General features: G+C 47.6%; 2 protein-coding genes across 5 annotated transcripts in view; one reads left to right on the forward strand and one right to left on the reverse strand.

Moving 5' to 3' along the window:
* The window catches only part of PDXDC1 (pyridoxal dependent decarboxylase domain containing 1), a 43,581-nt gene extending 40,216 nt beyond the window's left edge, over nt 1–3,365 (forward strand). For 3 of the 4 annotated variants that reach the window (XM_069486902.1, XM_069486898.1, XM_069486900.1), the window contains exons 23-24: nt 271–503; nt 3,286–3,365. In XM_069486902.1, coding sequence (XP_069343003.1) covers nt 271–503; nt 3,286–3,345 — 293 coding nt within the window. In that variant the 3' untranslated portion in view covers nt 3,346–3,365. Of the gene's footprint in view, nt 1–270; nt 2,004–3,285 lie in introns of those variants that run through there. The other variant, XM_069486901.1, reaches the window with a different exon arrangement.
* Nucleotides 2,615–17,527, reverse strand: NTAN1 (N-terminal asparagine amidase). Its single transcript, XM_069486903.1, has 10 exons — nt 17,352–17,527; nt 11,492–11,594; nt 11,350–11,415; nt 10,938–11,046; nt 8,234–8,307; nt 6,832–6,885; nt 6,212–6,265; nt 5,100–5,197; nt 3,340–3,453; nt 2,615–2,972 (listed from the first exon to the last, which is right to left on the reverse strand). The coding sequence occupies exons 1-10, from the start codon at nt 17,430–17,432 to the stop codon at nt 2,790–2,792; spliced, it is 936 nt and encodes a 311-aa protein (XP_069343004.1). The 5' UTR covers nt 17,433–17,527; the 3' UTR covers nt 2,615–2,789.

Consider the following 17,527-nt stretch of genomic DNA (forward strand, 5'->3'; position numbering starts at 1 on the left):
ATGAGAGATGGCATATTTTAACCGTGGTGTTTATCCTCCCGAGCATTTCCTAAGATTGCCTCAGAAGTTCCCAGCCTGGGAAGCATGTTGGTGTCATGATAGCAGCTCTCAGTTCTCTCCTCATCTCCTAAACTGCCTCAGAGCCAGCAATTCCAGGGACTTCTACTGAAGCAGTTATTGTTAAATAAAGCAGTTGCTTGTCACAGAAAGCCTTTGTCACAGAAGTGTCGCCACCAAGCTTTCAGCGTTGTCTGTCTATTCTTCCCCTAGGCCAGAAGCCTTTTAAAAGGTCCCTGAGAGGTTCAGATGCTTTGAGCGAGACGAGCTCCGTCAGTCACGTTGAAGACTTAGAAAAGGTGGAGCACCTGTCCGGCGGGCCAGAGCACATCACCCTTGAGGCCACCAGCCCTGAGGGACACCCAGGGGCTCCCACCCCACGGAAGGACGACCAGACTGAGGCCCTCCAGAAGGCAGCCCAGCGCCCAGAAGATGACCGCCCACAGGTAGAAGAACCGGAGAGCTTAAGATAAAACTCAGTGTCTGGTTTGAGACTGTACTGAATATTGTTGCAGGGAAGATGAAGTTGTATTGAAAATGTGAACTGTGCCACACACTAATACACTATAAATTACTGTTATTTGTGCTTAACTGGGATTTTTGCACAAATATGTGCCTGAAAGCCAGGCTTTCTAGGAGGGCAATCATTTTGTCTAATTTTATGTGTATGTAGAACAGCCAATAACTATTGTTTCCGTCCTACTTAACGGTAGTAATACCATTTCCCCCCCCCAAGTTGCCATAAACACTTTTTATTCAGAGAACACTTAGAATTTCAAGTGCCTGCCACTTGAAACACTTGCTCTTACCTTTCTAAACGTAAGCATAATGAGTTGTTGGGTTGCACATAATAACCTTTTGGTCAAACAGCTCTGGCTTCTCCGCTGTACTTCGGCAGGGCGGCCGGCCAGTGCTCTTTGCCAGCTGTTCCAGTTGGTCTGGAGTATGACCGGGCTGCAGTACTCACCTGGCCTGTTTGGCTTAAAGGAGGATGGGTTTCCACAGGATTGTAAATAGGAGTGTCAGAAGCTCTCTCCTGCTCCCCTCAGCTGCTGCTCTTCCTGGAGACTTAAGTAAGGACTGTGTCCACTTGAGCTGTGGCAGGGTTTCTGTCTGGGACTGTCCTCTGCCACACATCCGTTTGTCCCTTTATATACTCCTTGGAAACAAATTTAAGGAATCCTCTAGTAAGAGCAACTGTAAAGTCTCTACCTGACCATATCTATATATATTTTTAAATACTGGCTTTTAAATTGGCACACAAGTACAGACTGCTTATTTCTATGTTTAATATCTGAAAGCCTGACAGATGCTACCCTTAGGAGCCTACTATTAATAAATATGCTGTGTAGCACCTACTTCTGTTTAAGTTCTGAAATGTACCTTTCACCTGTCCCACGTCGAGTGAAGCCTCTGTGGCTTCTGCTCCACTAGCAGCTCACCCTTTGGGCCCAGCTCAGAAAAGACGCAGAAGAGTGATGTTCTCAGGCTGATCAAGCCAGACTACTTGCTGAAATTATTGTTAGTAAGCTCTTAACTACTGCCCGTTTCTACTCTTCCAAAGTACTGCATCACTTCGTTTATCCTGATGGCCCCTGTGCCTTTTTAGTCCAACAAAGTCAAGCTATGGGAGATCTTAAAAAGGCGGGAAATTTATACTGCGTTTGTGGACCTGTAGTATTGGAAGCCTTAGTTACCACATTAAGCCTATAATTACACTCTGATTTGATGTGATTTTTTTGGCATTTGGCACTTGTCCAAATGCAATTTTCCTTTTTTAAAGATGATTAAACAAAGTCTTCCCTGTTTATTTGGTGCAATGAAGTATAAGATAAAATGGGGGAGGGGTAAATTATCACCTTTAACAAGATTAATTTTTAAATGTTTTTATATATTTGGAATTGTTAAATTGGTTTTGCTGAAACATTTCACCCTTGAGATACTATTTGAATGTTGGTTTCAATAAAGGTTCTTAAAATTGTTACCAGTGAATTCAGTTTATAAACCTTATTAACTAATTGGGCACGGTGATTTCCTTTTGTAATAGATAGCAGCTTTAGAAATTGAAAGGTTTCTAAAAATACTACTTGCCTAATAGCCACAATCTGGGCATTTTAATGACCTCACACCTGCAAGAACAGATTCATCAGTGGCTTGTATAACTCTGAGATGAAATTTAATTTCACAGATTATCTATTTTAGAGATAATTATATTGGACAACAGTGCGATCAAAAGCCTGTTTTTCTTTTGGAAACTTTCATTTATCTAGAAATACAGCAGTTTTGGATTTGAAGCTTCTAAAACATTCTAGGAACAAAAAAACACACATCTCTAAGATACATAAAATCTCACTGAACTTTAAATATTGTTTTCAAACAAACTGAATTACAATTTTTACTTCATTCACTAATTTAACAGAATTAGAAATACTTACCTAAGTATCTGAAATAGCTGCTTACAGAACCAATGAGACAGGTAGGTTCTCCTCTGCCAGTTACTACTGACCAAAAAGAAAAGGCTGGACATCAACTTTTTTTAGTAAAGCAAAAAAGTAAATCTAAACAAATACCTTTGCCAAAATAAGATTTTATTTTGAAAGTTATCTGAAAGACACCGAGTAAGGAAGTCTCCTAAGACTCAACGGATGTAGGTTCCAAATGCATATTCTCTCCAGCCCCCACCAGTGTTCTCTGTCATGCCAAAAAGTTGCTTTCTCTGATAATTCCTACTTTTAGCTTCCTGGAGAAGGGATCTTTTCCCATAAGCCACCATCTTCATGTTTTTTGTAGAGTAGAGCTTTATTTCCAGGAAACAGTGTGTTAGTTGGAGATGGGTATTTTCTTAAAAACATCAAGGTAGATCTAATATGTTCAACAAAGTGGGGGGGCTCGGCCAAAGGTGAAGTGGAAAAGTTCTGAAAAAACAAGATTAGGGGCATGAGAGAAGAGTCACCTTGCTATTCCTTACTTTGATAAAGATGTCAAAGTGTTCTCAGATCACTATATATATATAGTAAGAAATATATATAAGAAACGAGGTATACTGGGTCAGTGAGAAAAGCAGTTGACTGCTTGCTCCCCACCTGTACACGTTTCTACCCAGGACATTACGTATCCCCAATTAACACAGAAGTTCAATGGGGTCTGGCAATGGCATTCAGAAAACAAATACTACCCACTGCAGGAGAGGCAGCTACGATCCAGTCTAAACCCTTTTTTTTCTTACAGATGGGGCAACCAGGGTCCAGAGATGTAAGACTTACCCAACCTGTAAATTCTCACCTCTAGTATTTGCTTATCATCTTGCTGCAACCAGAAATCCACATGTGGAAATGGCTCCCAGGAAAACGGTCCTATGTGAAGTTGTTCTGTCTTTGCATCGTAGATGCTAATCATCTAAAGAACATTTCAAGGATAGAATTTAAGGAATGTCACCCACTCCCCAAACCCTACCATTAATGCAAGCTCGAGTGTAGTCCAGTGTTTAAGGCATTTATCTGGGGGATGAGCTTCTTAAAAAAAGTTGTCTCAAACAACAACAAAAGCTGCCGCCTACTGAGCACTTCCAATGTGTCTGCTGCCGCGCTTTGTGGGTAATGTGTTGTGTTACTGTTTGGTCCTGCAACAATCCTGCAAGAAGATGGCATTTTTTCCCATCTGGGGTGAAAACTTGACCCAGAGGGACAGGGCACATGTCCCAGGTCACGTGTCCAGTAAGCATCAGAGCTGAGCCTCAGACCCAGGTGTCTCTGACTGAAGACCATGCTCTTCATTGCTACATAAAACATTGCCTCATTATTTATACCAAAAGCAACTAATCGCCTTGCCATTTAAAAGCACACAATACCTGTTGCGTCATCAAAAGAAAGGAAAAAACTTGTAAAAAAGCTAACTGGCCAAACGATCAATTCTCTGAATTCCCAAGTTTGCCAATTGCAGTTTTGGTTACTGAGACTGAAATAGGTTCTGAATATTAACTAAATTAAGGCCATTATGCTACTTGAGAAATTACAAGAGGAATCCTGAAAATATGAAAGGGTTGGCAAAACAAATCCTTCTAAATCCGAACACATTTTCCCATGCAAATGTCAGCATTTCATAAATGAGCAGATTTCCTTTGGGTGCACAGAATGTGCCTTCTATTTTTTCATACTTTGAGCGTTTTAAAAGAATACTTTCACCCATTCTTCAAGTGGCATGTTGAGTCTTAGGTTTTGCTTTTCTTTCTTGCCTTTTTTTTTTTTTTTTTTTTAGACAGGGTATCATCCAGGCTGGAGTACAGGGACATTATCCTAACTCACTGCAACCTCAAACTCCTGGGCTCAAGCAATCCTCCTGCCTCAGCCTCCTGGGTAGCTGAGACTACAGGCACTTGCCACCATATTCGGCTAATTTTTCCTATTTTTTTAGAGATGGGGTCTTGCTATGTTGCCCAGGCTAGTCTCAAACTCCTGGCCTCAAGTGATCCTCCTGCCTTAGCCTCCCAAAGTGCTGGGATTATAGGCGTGAGCCACTGCACTTGTCAGGGTTTTTATTTTTCTAACTTTTAAAATTAGAATGTTACTTAATTAAAAAGCACCCTAAGGAAATCAGACTTTTAAACTGATCTGATCATTCTTTTGGGTTAATTGTTCCAGCAAATTGCTCTTGAGTGACTTGTACCAAAAGAATGCATGGTCCAGAGTGCAGAGAGGTAGAGAAACCTCTCCTCCTCCTTCCCTGCTCTGCTCTCCTCTCTTTGTAGGAACTTTCTATGGAATGTTGTTACAAAGTAAAGAGGTTCATTCTATAATATTTGGATCTGGATGCTGTGGGTTCACGTATACCTCCTCCTGCACCTTGAAAGGCCGGGAACTGGGATCTGGAACATACAATCTAGAAACATTCATTACTCTTGTAAGAGACAAGGCAGGGGATGGTCCCTGATCATTTACAGCTACAAGGAGGCTGATACAAACTTTCCATTTCTAAGATCTATAAAACTTGAAGCTTTGGCATTTGATGCCTTTTTTACCCTTTAACTCGGATGATTTCAAACTCACTGGTCCTCCCGTTAAAGCCCGCGCAGCACGCAGCTCCTCCTCCGGACCGCGGTCTTGAAAGGCGGCTCTGTAAATCTCCGCCGTTTTAACGTTAACAGCTGTGAGGGAAACAGGATGCGTGTGAACTGACAAAAGACCAAAGCGCAGAGTCTGCATGGTCTCCATTTCCACCCCCATCCATAAGAGACAGAAAGGGAAAAGAATGGAAATGGAACAAAATGCTCCTAATTATCTGTAGCTCCCCCTTCCTGGAGAGGGAAATGCAACCTTGTCACCAAGCCTCTCAGTGGAAACAGCCGCAGGCCTGGGTGGGCCGGGCCCGAGTGGGGTTCGGTAGAACTTTGTTGTAAGCCTAGAGCTGCTCCCCGCGTGAGCAGCCTGCCTTCCCCGCGGACTGCGCGGCCCCCGCGGGCAGCACTGCTGTGCGGGGCTGGAAGCAGGGCAGGCAGTGACCCTGGCAAAAGCTGGTGTGTTTGCGTTTTTATCACTTAGAACTTTACACATACACAGAGTTACAGAGAGAAAATGAACGCCTGTGTCCCTACCACCCAGCTAAACACATCAAACGTCAGACACGGGAGAATCCCTCTGCAGGAATCTCACGCTATCGCCCCAGGAGTCCTAGGCGCTGTGACAGGAGGGAGGAGGGGTCCGGGTTTTCTTCGGCCTGACAGTTTTCCACTTTCTTTTTATAGGGTCTTAGTTCTCAATCAAAACCTTACTTGGTTCCTGATGTAATATAAAAAGATCCAAATCCCCCCTCCCCGCAGAGGAGAGCACACCCGGCCTCCTGGGGCGAGGGGAGCCCTCCCGACACCCAGCCACCCGGCAGGGGTGGGCATAGCCTCTGCTTTGTATTTGGGACCTTGTTTTCTCTTCACAGTCTTGGGATGTGCATGTCATTTCCACTTTGTAGATAAAAGTTAGACAAGTTAAGCCACTTGCCTAAGGCCTCACAGCCACCGCACAGAGCAGCTAGGATCTGAACCCCAGGCTGTCACCCACTGATGGCAGTCGGGGTGTCACGCTAGGTGGCCGGATCAGACTTGCACTGGAGCCTGCCTTGTCAACATGGGACCAAGCCTCCAACCTCAAGCAACTGACTGACTTACCAATGCCATAAATTACTGGAAAGTGGTTTTCATTTTCTTCCCGGTCATTTAATTCTACAAGATAAAAAAATTTTTAAAGGTACAGTTTTAAAGAAATACTAAACAATTTTTTTCATTTTGTATCATAAAGACCAACAAGGAGCCCTCATTGCAAAGCAGCGGGAGGAAGACAGAAAAGTGAAAGGGACCGTGGCCGTTTTCCTGAGTCCCAGCACAGGCAGGTTTACGCTGGACAAACTGCCACATGCACAGGCTGTCCCCTCCCTCCCCCGCCGTCTCCATGCACCGTTTCCGCCACGCAGGGTGGCAGCTCCTCTCAGACCCAGCACCCTCTCCTCCCTGGGGGCGCAGGGAGGCTTCTGCAAATCCCCAAGAAGGAGACACGAGGTGCCGCTGAGGGATCGGCATGTGAACCGGGGCTGAGCGGGATTCGGACGTGGGCCGGGGGGAAGGCCGTGCCAGCGACGGGAAAAGCCCCAAGAGAAGGCAGCAGAGCAGCGACCAGCTCAGTGTGTCCTGTGCAGCTCACGGCCTGGTCTTCGGTCCTGCTGGAAGGCTGAGGGCAAAACGGTCCTGAAACCCACAGCTTTGTTAAATTTGGGAAAAACGGCAGAACTTACCTGTCACACATAATGTCACTAAGTGAACGTCCTCTTCTTGTCTGTCAAATTCACCTACAATTAGAATTTTAAAACCGGATGTCAGAAGAGTTCCTCCGGTTAGCAGAATGCACTGCCGAGCAAGCCAAGGGTGGAAGGACAGCAGGCGGCCCAGCGCGCCCCATGCTCCCCACGCGCCCGCAGCCTGGCACTGACGCCAGACCCTGGGCGCTGGCACCGCACAACCCTGACTGCCAGGCCACGGACACACTGTTAGTCCCAGGCCCAGGGGTAACACACTGAGTCTTGCCATTTTTCTCTTCGCTCTCAGAGGTTCTGGGGGACATACAGGTTCATAAGAGAAGATTTTTACTCTTCTAAGTAACCTGTTTTCCCTGATCATCAGTGCTGTTAAAAAAAAAAATCTAGTCATTGTAAAAGATTTGGCAAATACAGAATATGAGGAAGTCGGTTTTTGATGCCCACAATACTGACACTTACTATTCAGTGTATTTTCTTCCGTATTTTTCTGTGTATAGCTGAGCTCATACCATAGAGACAATTTCAATTTTATAGCCTGATTTTTTGGTACATCTTTTCCCATGTAATTCACACCTCTTTATTTTTTTAGTGACCACATAATTCTACTGATAACATTGTTTCCCACTGTAAATAATGTCCTACTAATTTGGGGGCATAAATCTCTGTGCACATTTCAGATTATTTTCTTAGAATATAGTCCCCCAAGGGGAATTATTGGGATATGAGCCTTTTTAAAGACTTAAGCCACGACACCAAAATTGCTTTCCCAACAGGCTGCGCCAGTGTATGTTCCGGTGCCGTGAGCGAGCCTGCCGCACTGGCTGGTGGTTAATTAACAGACAACCGTGTCTTATTTGTTTCTTTTTTGAAAATATTTGCTAATCATAGAGGAAAAAATGGTATTACTGGTGTTTTAGTTTCCTGCAGATTAAAATGGCGGGTGGTTCTGTTTTTATACAATTCAGAGCATTTACTATTTTGGAATGTGTCGACTGCTATTTTAAAAGAAAATCTTGTCCCCTTCCCTGTTACCCGCTAGAAATTAGCTCTATGCTATCCTGTCTTTATGTAAAATCCCAAGCTGAACAGTCCTGTTTCTTTATGCTGCTCCAAACAGGTGTGGCCCTCTCAGGTTGTATACTAGGTGGGATTTTTCTTTTTTGAGATGGTCTCACTCTGTCGCCCAGGCTGGAGTGCAGTGGTGCCACCACAGCTCATTGCAGCCTTGAACTCTTGGGCTCAAGCCATCCTCCCACTCCAGCCTCCCATGTAGCTGGGGCTACAGGTGTGAGCCACTGCACCCAGCCAGTTGGGATTTTTAACCCAAGCAAAAATAAATAAAAATTTTTGTCAAATATGGGGGGGAAAACAGTGAACTTACTGAGAAGTTGATGAGTAAGTTTTTGTGACAACTGCCTGTCGTCACTGAAGCCTCCCACGAGGTGCAGTTCCAGCCTGGTAAAGAGAGGCGACAGTGGTCAGAGGCCAGAACAACACACCAGCAGCGCACGCTGGCTCCACTCTGATTTTCCTTCTGAGCTTCCGTGAACCCCCTCACTCTACAGCGGTGCTTCTGGCAGCTCTTCGTGCCACGGCACACGGGGGACACGGGCGAGGCTGCCAAGGCCGGTGGCAGGCTTCTGGGGACCCTGCCCGGGGGCCCTGGTGCCCGAGTGGGTCTGCGTCTGCACACAGATGTGACGCTGCCCCGCTGCAGATGGTGAGGAACTCTGCTCTAGAAGAGTAAGACTGTATCGTGTAACCCACCCGCCCGAAGTGCGGTGTGCCAAAACCCCGCAATGTCTCGGTCTAAGACGAACTGCGGTGTGAGACTGGGGCGTGGCTGAGCGTCCGCTGATTAAGTGGACAGTTCACGTGTGCTGTCTCCTCTAACGTCCTCTGCTTCCTGGTGAGAGGACTGTCACTGCCCTTTTACAGGGGAGGAAACGGGGTCCGTTCCTACAGTGCATGCTTGTCAACCCCCACAGCAGACGCCCCCGTGTGTCCCACTGAACGTGAGCCCCAGGAGACGGGAAAAACGTGTTCTTAGAGTCACACGGGTTTGGGGGATCTTGCCCACTATAACCCCTCCCCAGGAATCGCTCTGCACATGAGCGCAGTAAAGCTCTGAGAAGTCCTGTAACTGAAAACAATCGCACCAAGTTTGTCGAATCCACACTCACTCGTCCACCCTCCCCTCTCACAGCCGGAACCCCCTGCGACCCAGGCTGGGGCGGTGCTGCCGTGCCGCACGCTGCCTCCCACTGACGCACGGGATCTCTCTGAGCGATGAACCAGAACCTTCTATGTACCCAGTGCGGGGCACGGCCTCAAGTGGCCCCATAATAGACATTACATAGGAAGGGGAGCAGTGGCCGCTGTGGCTTTGCTTTGACGCTGGGCTACCAGGTTTGCCTTCTGACTTCCAGAGTGACCACGTCAGCTCTTCCATGAACAGACCAGGAATAGCTAGCAATCGTGTTCTGCAAATCGTGGAGTCTGGCCTCTGGCCAGGTCTGCTGACATAATCTGCAGGGCCCAGTGCAAAATGAAAATGTCACTTTGTGACTGCGTGGGTCACATACCCATGAAGCCAGCCCAGCCTGTGGCATAGACCCAGCCAGAAGTAGAATTAAATTTGAAAACTGGGCCAGGCACAGTGGCTCATGCTTGTAATCCTATCACTTCAGGAGGCCAAAGTGGGGGATCACTTGAGGCCGGGAGTTCAAAACCAGCCTGAGCAAAAGTGAGACCCCATCTCTACTGAAAAAAAAAAAAAAATAGAAAGAAATTACATGGATAACTAAAAATATATATAGAAAAAATTAGCTGGGCGTGGTGGCGCACACCTGTAGTCCCAGCTACTTGGGAGGCTGAGGCAGGAGGATGGCTTAAGCCCAGGAGTTTGGAGGTAGCCGCGAGCTATGATGGCACCTCCGCACTCCAGCCTGGGTGACAGAGCAAGACCCTGTCTCAAAAAAAAAAAAAAAAAAAATTTAAAACCGGGGGGAGATTCTTAGCTCATCAGTCAAAAGCGCTCTCTTCAGCCCTTCTCCTGGGAGCGTGACTGGATTTCCAGCCCCTTCTGCTCACCAAGACGCTCTGGGTATAACGAACACTAGCCTGGTGGCGGCACACTGAACGCCCTGACTTCAGCATTGTCCAGTGTATCCATGTGACAAAACTTTCCACCCCCTTAATATTTTGAATTGAAACTTAAAAAAAACTGGATCTGCGTCGCACTAGCGGAAATCTGACAGCTTATTTTTTCCTTTTCTGACTCCTGGGATTCCAAGCATTTGCATATGGCTAAAGAGTTCACCCAACGGCTACCTCGGACTCCAAATAAAATGAGTGCCTGCCTGCGAGCCTACGTAATGACGGACGAGGAGAGGGGACGGGGGTGTGAGCACTGCTGTGACAGCCGGGCCTGCGTCATAGCTTTGTGACTCCGTGTACACTCAGTGTCCTCCCTGTCAGCTGGCGGCAGTGTGCACCTCACTGAGGGGTGACAGGCTCTCATTCAGCAATCCACGGTGACCACAAACGTGCTGAAACTTAAAACTGCGCCCCTCGCCCCCCAGCCACCCCCTCCACCGTCCCCTTCGCCCTGGGCCATCCCACGCCGTGTGCTGTCTCCTTGCTTTAGAGTAGCGACACCTGGGGCAGGTGTTTCTGTCTGCTCTGTTCACTGCTCCGTCCTCGGCACCCACCAGCTGTTGCTCAGAGGAGCCTTCAGGGAACAGTCGCTGGAGGAAGCACTGACGGAGGGGATGCCACACCTGGGGTAGAACAAGCAACGTCCCACAGGGGAGCATCTAACCGGACATTACTGAGGGATCTCCGGGTTCAGGGTCAAACCTTCCACCTAAGACCCAGCCCCGATTCCCCGCCTGTGCCCGCCGTCCGTCCATCCACTCAGCCACCGCGGATGCCGGGCCACCGCCCTGCCGCGTTCTGCTCTAGGGGGCCCAGACAGACACGGGGTGCTGGCGCCTGTGTCACTACAACAGCTTCCACGGCCACTTCCTCTGCACGATGGCGTGATGTTCCCAATGCATGTGACAGAGTAGCGTGGCTCTCACCTTCCACATTGACCGTGGTCGGAAAAGGATTTTACGGAGTTCACGATCAGGGGGACCTCAGCTTTGGTGTCGCTTCCGTCACAGTGTGTCAGGCAGGTGGCCCCATTACCTGAAGAACAAGGGTGAAATGACTCGTGTTATTCCCGGTGAGAGCTCGGCAAGCCAAGACCGCTCCTGTCCGCTCGGGCCGCCTCGTCTCTGAACGTCCTGGAAGGAGAAAAATCGAGAAGTCTGTGCTGCCCAGCCAACCCATTCTGACCGGGGCAACAGGGAGAGACCATGCAGACTAGAAGAAAGGTAAGTCAAGTCAGGTTTCGAGGAAGACACCAGGAAACTCTGGTGGTGAGAAATTAAATGGTCCCAAATGTCGGGTCAGGTTAAGCAATGGTTTCCTTCACCTCTCTCGTCATACCTGTGTGCCTCAGGACCACAATGTGACAAGTGGTGGCATCATCAGAACCCAGAATGGAGATGGAGCCTGTTTAAAAAAGAAATAAAATAAAATATCCAATAGCCTTTTGGGAGAATGCCCAATTCACTGCTTCCTAACCTACCATCCTTTGGGGAGGTCACTGCAAGCTCTCTTTGCTGAACATACAGAAGGCCCTGGGGTCCCACTTGTTGAACAGACTGACCTCTGAGAAGTCTGGCTCTTTCCTGTTTAATTAAAAAAAAAATAACATAGTGATGTAAATTAGTGAGGGCTGAATAACTAGAGCTGGAGAGAGCCGAGGTGGACTCTAGGTGGGAAACACGCTAGTGTGTCTGAGGTGTGTGTAGCATTCGACAGAAAGGCTGAAATGAAAACGCCGCAGTAACAGTCATTTGGAACAGTGCAAAGACAACAGTGAAGTTCTGGGACCTTTTTTTTTTTTTTTAACCTATAAAAGATTTCACAGTCACTATGAAATAAGATGCAAAAATCTTTTATCACAGCTCTTTTTACAATCAGATCAGACTGAACAGTGGATGCGGTGGCTCAGAGACATCCCTTCTTAACTTTCTTTAAAGAGGAATAGGGTTAAAAACTTCCCTCTGCCCTAATCTAGTAATCCCACTGTACTAAGGAAATAACTGAAAACGTGTTCATCGCCCTGTTATTTAGAATGGCAAAAACAGCCACAGAAAAGGTAAGTAAATTATGCGGAACCAACTCACAACCACCAACTTCAGTCACAGAAAAATGAAAACTACGAGAAAAATAGTTTTGAAACGTTAACTGCAAAGATACAAAAGTACACATTTTTTAAAAGAGCTATCAATAGGCTGTTAATATCACGATGATTAAATGCTTACAAACATGGGAAAAAATACCGCAAGGACATTCACTAGCGGACGGTGGCTGTATCGCAACAGAGCGAACGTGGAGATTTCACCGTCGCTGCTGTCTGTGTTCTTTGAATGTTCTAGGATGTAGCTGTGTTATTCTAAAAGTAGAAAATCTAAATGGATAAGGAAATTTATGAAGACTACGTTATAATATTAGGTGTCAAAAATCTGCCTAATTGAGTATCTGTAAAAATCCCTACGCCATAAGCCTGATTTTAAAAAAAAAAACTCAGGTGGTTAAATTCTTTAATCAAAACTAAAGCATTTTTTTTTCAAAACTGTTATGTTGACACAACACTGAAATGTGTCATAATTTCCTTCCTACTTGCAACATATAAACTCCTCAAGGAGCCAGCCCTTATTCAGGTGCCTGAGAACAGGCCTGGTCTGCGCCGGGGAACCGTTCTGCAGCCTTGGCCTCGCACAGGCTTCTCGCCGTTTCTCCTGGCTGCAACTAATTTAAGTTAGTGCTGACTTAATAAAACATGAGAGATGTAATAACATAATGATCAGCTTAATTAGTTACACAGTGTTTTCTGCTTTTAATACACTTCCATTAATCGGAAGCAAGGCAGCAATTAAAACGAGACGAGCGAGCTGCCGTGTAAAATTAGACGGGCAAGACCATCTCGCTCGCTCTAGACGTCCGGGGGAAACAGGTGCGGCTGACTGCTCATCAGTGAAGGCTTTCCATTTCCGTACCGCTTCTCTCCTCGACTTAGTTCAGGACAACATAAGGGAGAAGTCCGAATTCCCTCTTGATTATTTCTTTAATACTTACCTCCTGCTTTGTTCTTTGGGGGGAGTGGGGGGAGAGGACAAGTCAATTGTGACCACCCATTTTCACAATCGGGTCTCCACCCGAAAGCAAAGCTGTTTGTGAGAAATGAATGATCACTTTCATAAAGACCAAGGATCGTATCTGTCTTCAACACAGCTCCTACTGTTTCCCAAAGAGATAAAAGCAAAAACGATCAGAAGAGATAATACCACAAAAACGAGAAGGGTAGTTTTGCTGCTTTGCTCTTCCACGTGAAGGAATGAAAAAAAGTTCAGCCGAACTTCTCTTTGGGAAAACACACAGTCCTGCTTCATAAACTCACACACTTCCTGAAATAAAAGTAGTGCAGTTTTCTTAACTTCTAATATTCCTTCTAATATTCCCTGGATACTAAGATTCAATAAAAAATATCTTTTCTTTCAATCTCTCATCCTCCTTTTCTAATTCCTAATCAATGGCACTATCTCTTAACCCAGGGGTCAGAAAACTTTTTTCTGAGAAGGGGCAGACAGTGAATATTCTGGGCTTTGCAAGGCCGAACAATTTCCGTCCCAACTATTCAACTCTGCTCTTGTCGCGTCAAAGGAGCCACAGACGATACCTGAACAAACAGAAGCGGCTGCGTTCTAATAAAACTTGATTTATCAGTGATTTTGAAATTTGAATTTCATATGTCATGAAATATTATTCTTTTGATTTTTTTCAACCATTTATAAGTGTAAAAAGTGGCTCCCGCCTGTAAATCCCAGCTCCTTGGAAGCCTCAGGTGGGAGGACTGCTTGCTTGAGGCCAGGAATTTGAGACCAGCCCGGGCAACATAGTGAGACCCCTGTTCTATAAAATAAATTTTAAAATTAGCCAGGGGTGGTGGCGCACACCTCTAGTCCTAGCTACTCAAGAGGCTGAAGCAGGAGGACCCCTCGAGGCTGCAGTGAGCTATGAGTGCACCACTGCACTCCAGCCTGGGCAAAAAGAGACCCACAAAAAAAAAAATGTAAAAATCATTCTTGGCTCACGGGCTATACACAAACAGGGCTTCGCCCGCAGGCTGCAGTTTGGTGACCTGTGTCTTAGCCAATCATGGAGCTGTCACCTCGGGGGCGATCATACATCCCTTACCCCCCACTGCCGTATCTGTCAACTCTTCCCTCAGAAATGGCGGAGCGAGTATGAACGTGCCTTGTGAACCGGAAAGCATGGTGGTGTGTAAGGAATTACTAACAGGTGTAGTCCTCAAAACTGAGCCTTCCTTCCCACTCTCATACCTTAGCTCAGGCCTTGTCTTCGTCTAAATTACTGCAATAGAATGTACGAGAAGGGTATAGGGCAAGACAGTCCCCCCACGACCTTGGGCTGGGCGTGCTGCTGGCCCCCTGCGCTGCTGCTTCCTCCTGCAGTCAGTGGGCACAGCGGTGCCACGTTATCAGGCGGGGTGAGGAGGATGAACTGAGAGGAGGTGCGCAGGGCTGTGCTGCACCTGGCCCCTGCCAGTAGGCCGTCCCCACCTCCATTCCCTGCCCGCAAGGTCTCCCTTGCCCAGTGTGGCCCACCCCATGGCTGCTACTGTCGTTGCTTCAGAACACTGATTTTGTTACATCACTTTTCTACTCCAAGACCTGAGTCCAGCAATTTCACTTGCAGGAATAATTACAAAGGGTTCTAAAGATTTTGCCCTTGAATGTGCATATTTCACTTGCAGGACCGGTCACTGAGCATCCAGGGGCCGGTGAAGCGAGAAGGCTCTAGTAGCACCGTCCAGAGGAACCTTCTGCAGGGACTGTAATGGTCTATATTTGTACCGTCTCATAGAACAGCCACGTGTGGCTGCTCAGCACTTGAAATGCGGCTAGTGTGACTGAGGACGTGATTTTGGATTTCATTTAACTAATTTAAATGTAAGCACCCACATGTGGCTAGTGGCTGCTGTGCCGAATAGTGCAGCTCTAGAGTCCAGGGCGGCCCGCCGGGGTTCCCGTCCTGGCTTCATCACTTCCAGGAAGGGGAACTTTGGGCAAGTTACTCAACCTCTCTGCGCTTCACAGTCCTCTTCTGTAAAATGGGAACAGCAACAGCTATTGCTGTGGCACTCGGCCGGGTCCACTGCATTCCTGTTATTGTTGTTTTTGTTATATGCTAGCCATAGGACAGAAAGGCTTACCAACTGCTGGTACCGCATACTCGTGACATATTGTTACATGAAAAAGATACACTATAAAACCGTATGTAGTATGCTATCATTTTAAAAAGTATATTATATACAAGCAAAACCGCCTTTAGGATAGTCACCAAATTGTAGAGAATGGTCGTGCTCATAGATGATATTTCTTTTTAATATTTACATTTTCTATTTTTCTACAAAGGGGACATACTCCTTCTTATGTAAAAACAATTAAACTTTTCATTTCTCGCCACTGCTAATTAGGTGAAAGATCCATCTAAGCCCCTCAGTAATCCAGGTCCAACCCACGTCCCTTGCATTTACTTTCTTTCCTCCCCTTCCCACCGTGCCAGGGAAACTGGCCAGTCCGCCTGCCCACAGGGCCCTTCCCCTCCTGCCCAACAGGCCTGCCCAGCTAGAGCGCCCCCGCCCTTCTGTTCAAAGCTCACTCAAGCCTGCATCCTTCCTCCCTTCGACCGCTGCAAATGATTGCCCCTCCCCTTCGCACAGCCTTATAGGCCACATCTTCCTAAATAGGCCAAATCCTCTGAGAGGAGCCACCGCAGTAGGTCACCACGTTCCCCCCTTTCCACACTTAGCCTGTGGCCTTGGACACTGATCTATCACAGAAACTTTAACAGACATAAAAGTAGATAGTCACCTAAATTCTTTAGGCGGCTGAATTTTTTTTTTTTTTCCCTTGGTCAGTGCTGCTCTTGACTTCACTAGTTAACAGTGTGACAGTGGCATAGTACAAAGAAAGTGACATAGCACAACGCCCAGCCCGGTAACTTGTTCGCGAATATTACTACTGTCTGTCCTGAAGTGCAAGTTGAGGATTACACAGAGCTGTCTGCTGTCTCCCTGTAAATCCTTGTCATCCTTCTGATCATTTGCAGGGGTTATTTTGTTCATGCATTTATGCAACCAATTTACTGAGCATAAATTCTATGCTGAGGACTGCCCTAGGCTCTAAGGATACAAAAGGTGAAGACACACACTCTATCTGCCTTCAGGAAGCTTGCATTCTGGGGGAACAGACCGAAGGGAGAATAAACAAAGCAAGTAAGCAGACAGAAGAATTACAAACTGTGTAAGTGTTACAGAGGAAACCTCTAGAATGCCTTCCCTAACCCCACAGACTGGGTCAGGTTTTTCTGCCTCACATCTCAGACTGAAAGGGGGCACGTTTTCTTTATGGCACTTAACAGTTTATGATATTTGAGCCATTCTTGGATTAGAAACCATTCCCTCTGCCGGACTGTAAACACCTCGAGAGTAGGGACAGAAATCAGCATGGTGCCCAACATGGATTAGGGGCTCAAAACGTCTCTCTTCAATAAGGAACTGATTCCCCCTTAACTAGATCTGTGCCAAGTGGAAAGTTTGCCCCCCTCCTTTTTTTTTTAACTAAGAACTCCCATTCCAACAACCTCTGCATGAGCATGAACAAAGAGTTCAGAGATCTATTTGAGGGCAAAAGCAGGAAAAACAAAAACAAACCTTGCATCAGGGCGTGGTCCCGCGGCCCAGCTGGGGAAAACCAGGGCCCTTTCTTCTGGCTAAAAATAACCAGGTGCCCCATGTCCCGAAGGCAGGGGAGTAAGAGGAGAAAGAACTAGGGGTCCCCGCCAGGATACCCCTGCCCAAACACTCTGAAGCCCAACCTGGAGTAACCTCCTGCTCCCTGAGGACCATGCAACGTTCAACACAGGGTGGGTGGGGAGCCCCAGCGAGTTCCAGCGAGCAAGGGCGGGTGCCCAGGTTTGCCTAAACAGGCCAAGTCTGGACTGGGGGGAGGGGACGCCCTGCCTGGGAACGGGGCGTCCCGGGGAGTCCTCAAGTGGCGGAGCCGTGCGACCTTGGACAAGTCACCTAACCTCTCTGGACCCCCGTCCTCTCCTCTGTAAAGGAGGGGCCTCAGTGGATACCCTCTGAAGCCTAAAGAAGGTAAAAGCTCCGCGGATCCGCAAAAGAAGTGCGGCCAGGGCTGCGGATGTGCCGACAGCAGCTCAGCTGCGCCAAGTTTAAAGCGTGTCTCGGGTGGGAGCGGGTGGTGGCGGGCGGGCAAGGAGGGCTCTCGCTCGCCTGGCAGGCAGGTTCCCCTCGGGCCCGCCCCGCAGCCCCCGCGCCGGGCCCCGCTCACCTCCAGAGGCGGGTGAGCTCGGACGAGGTCCCCGGCAGACTGCGGAAGCCGCACTCGCCTCCCCTCCACGAGCAGCGGCATCGCGAAGGCGGCCACCCGGGCAGGCCCAGGGAGGCAGCTGCCTCCCCAGCCCCGGGCCGCCCGCGGCCCCGCCCCTCGGGCCGCCGCGCCCCGCC

Source organism: Eulemur rufifrons, chromosome 14 (assembly GCF_041146395.1).
Source record: "Eulemur rufifrons isolate Redbay chromosome 14, OSU_ERuf_1, whole genome shotgun sequence".
In the NCBI taxonomy this organism is placed as follows: domain Eukaryota; kingdom Metazoa; phylum Chordata; class Mammalia; order Primates; family Lemuridae; genus Eulemur; species Eulemur rufifrons.

Bases quoted from the DNA above. Each gene is read 5' to 3' on its own strand.
- NTAN1 (XM_069486903.1), bottom strand. From the start codon at position 17,432: ATGCCGCTGCTCGTGGAGGGGAGGCGAGTGCGGCTTCCGCAGTCTGCC. The intron at 8,308-10,937 runs GTGAGAGCCACG...TCTCTTTACCAG, and splicing joins GACCACGGTCAATGTGGAAG to GCTGGAACTGCACCTCGTGG. The intron at 3,454-5,099 runs GTGAGTTTGAAA...AATGTTCTTTAG, and splicing joins GGGCTTTAACGGGAGGACCA to ATGATTAGCATCTACGATGC.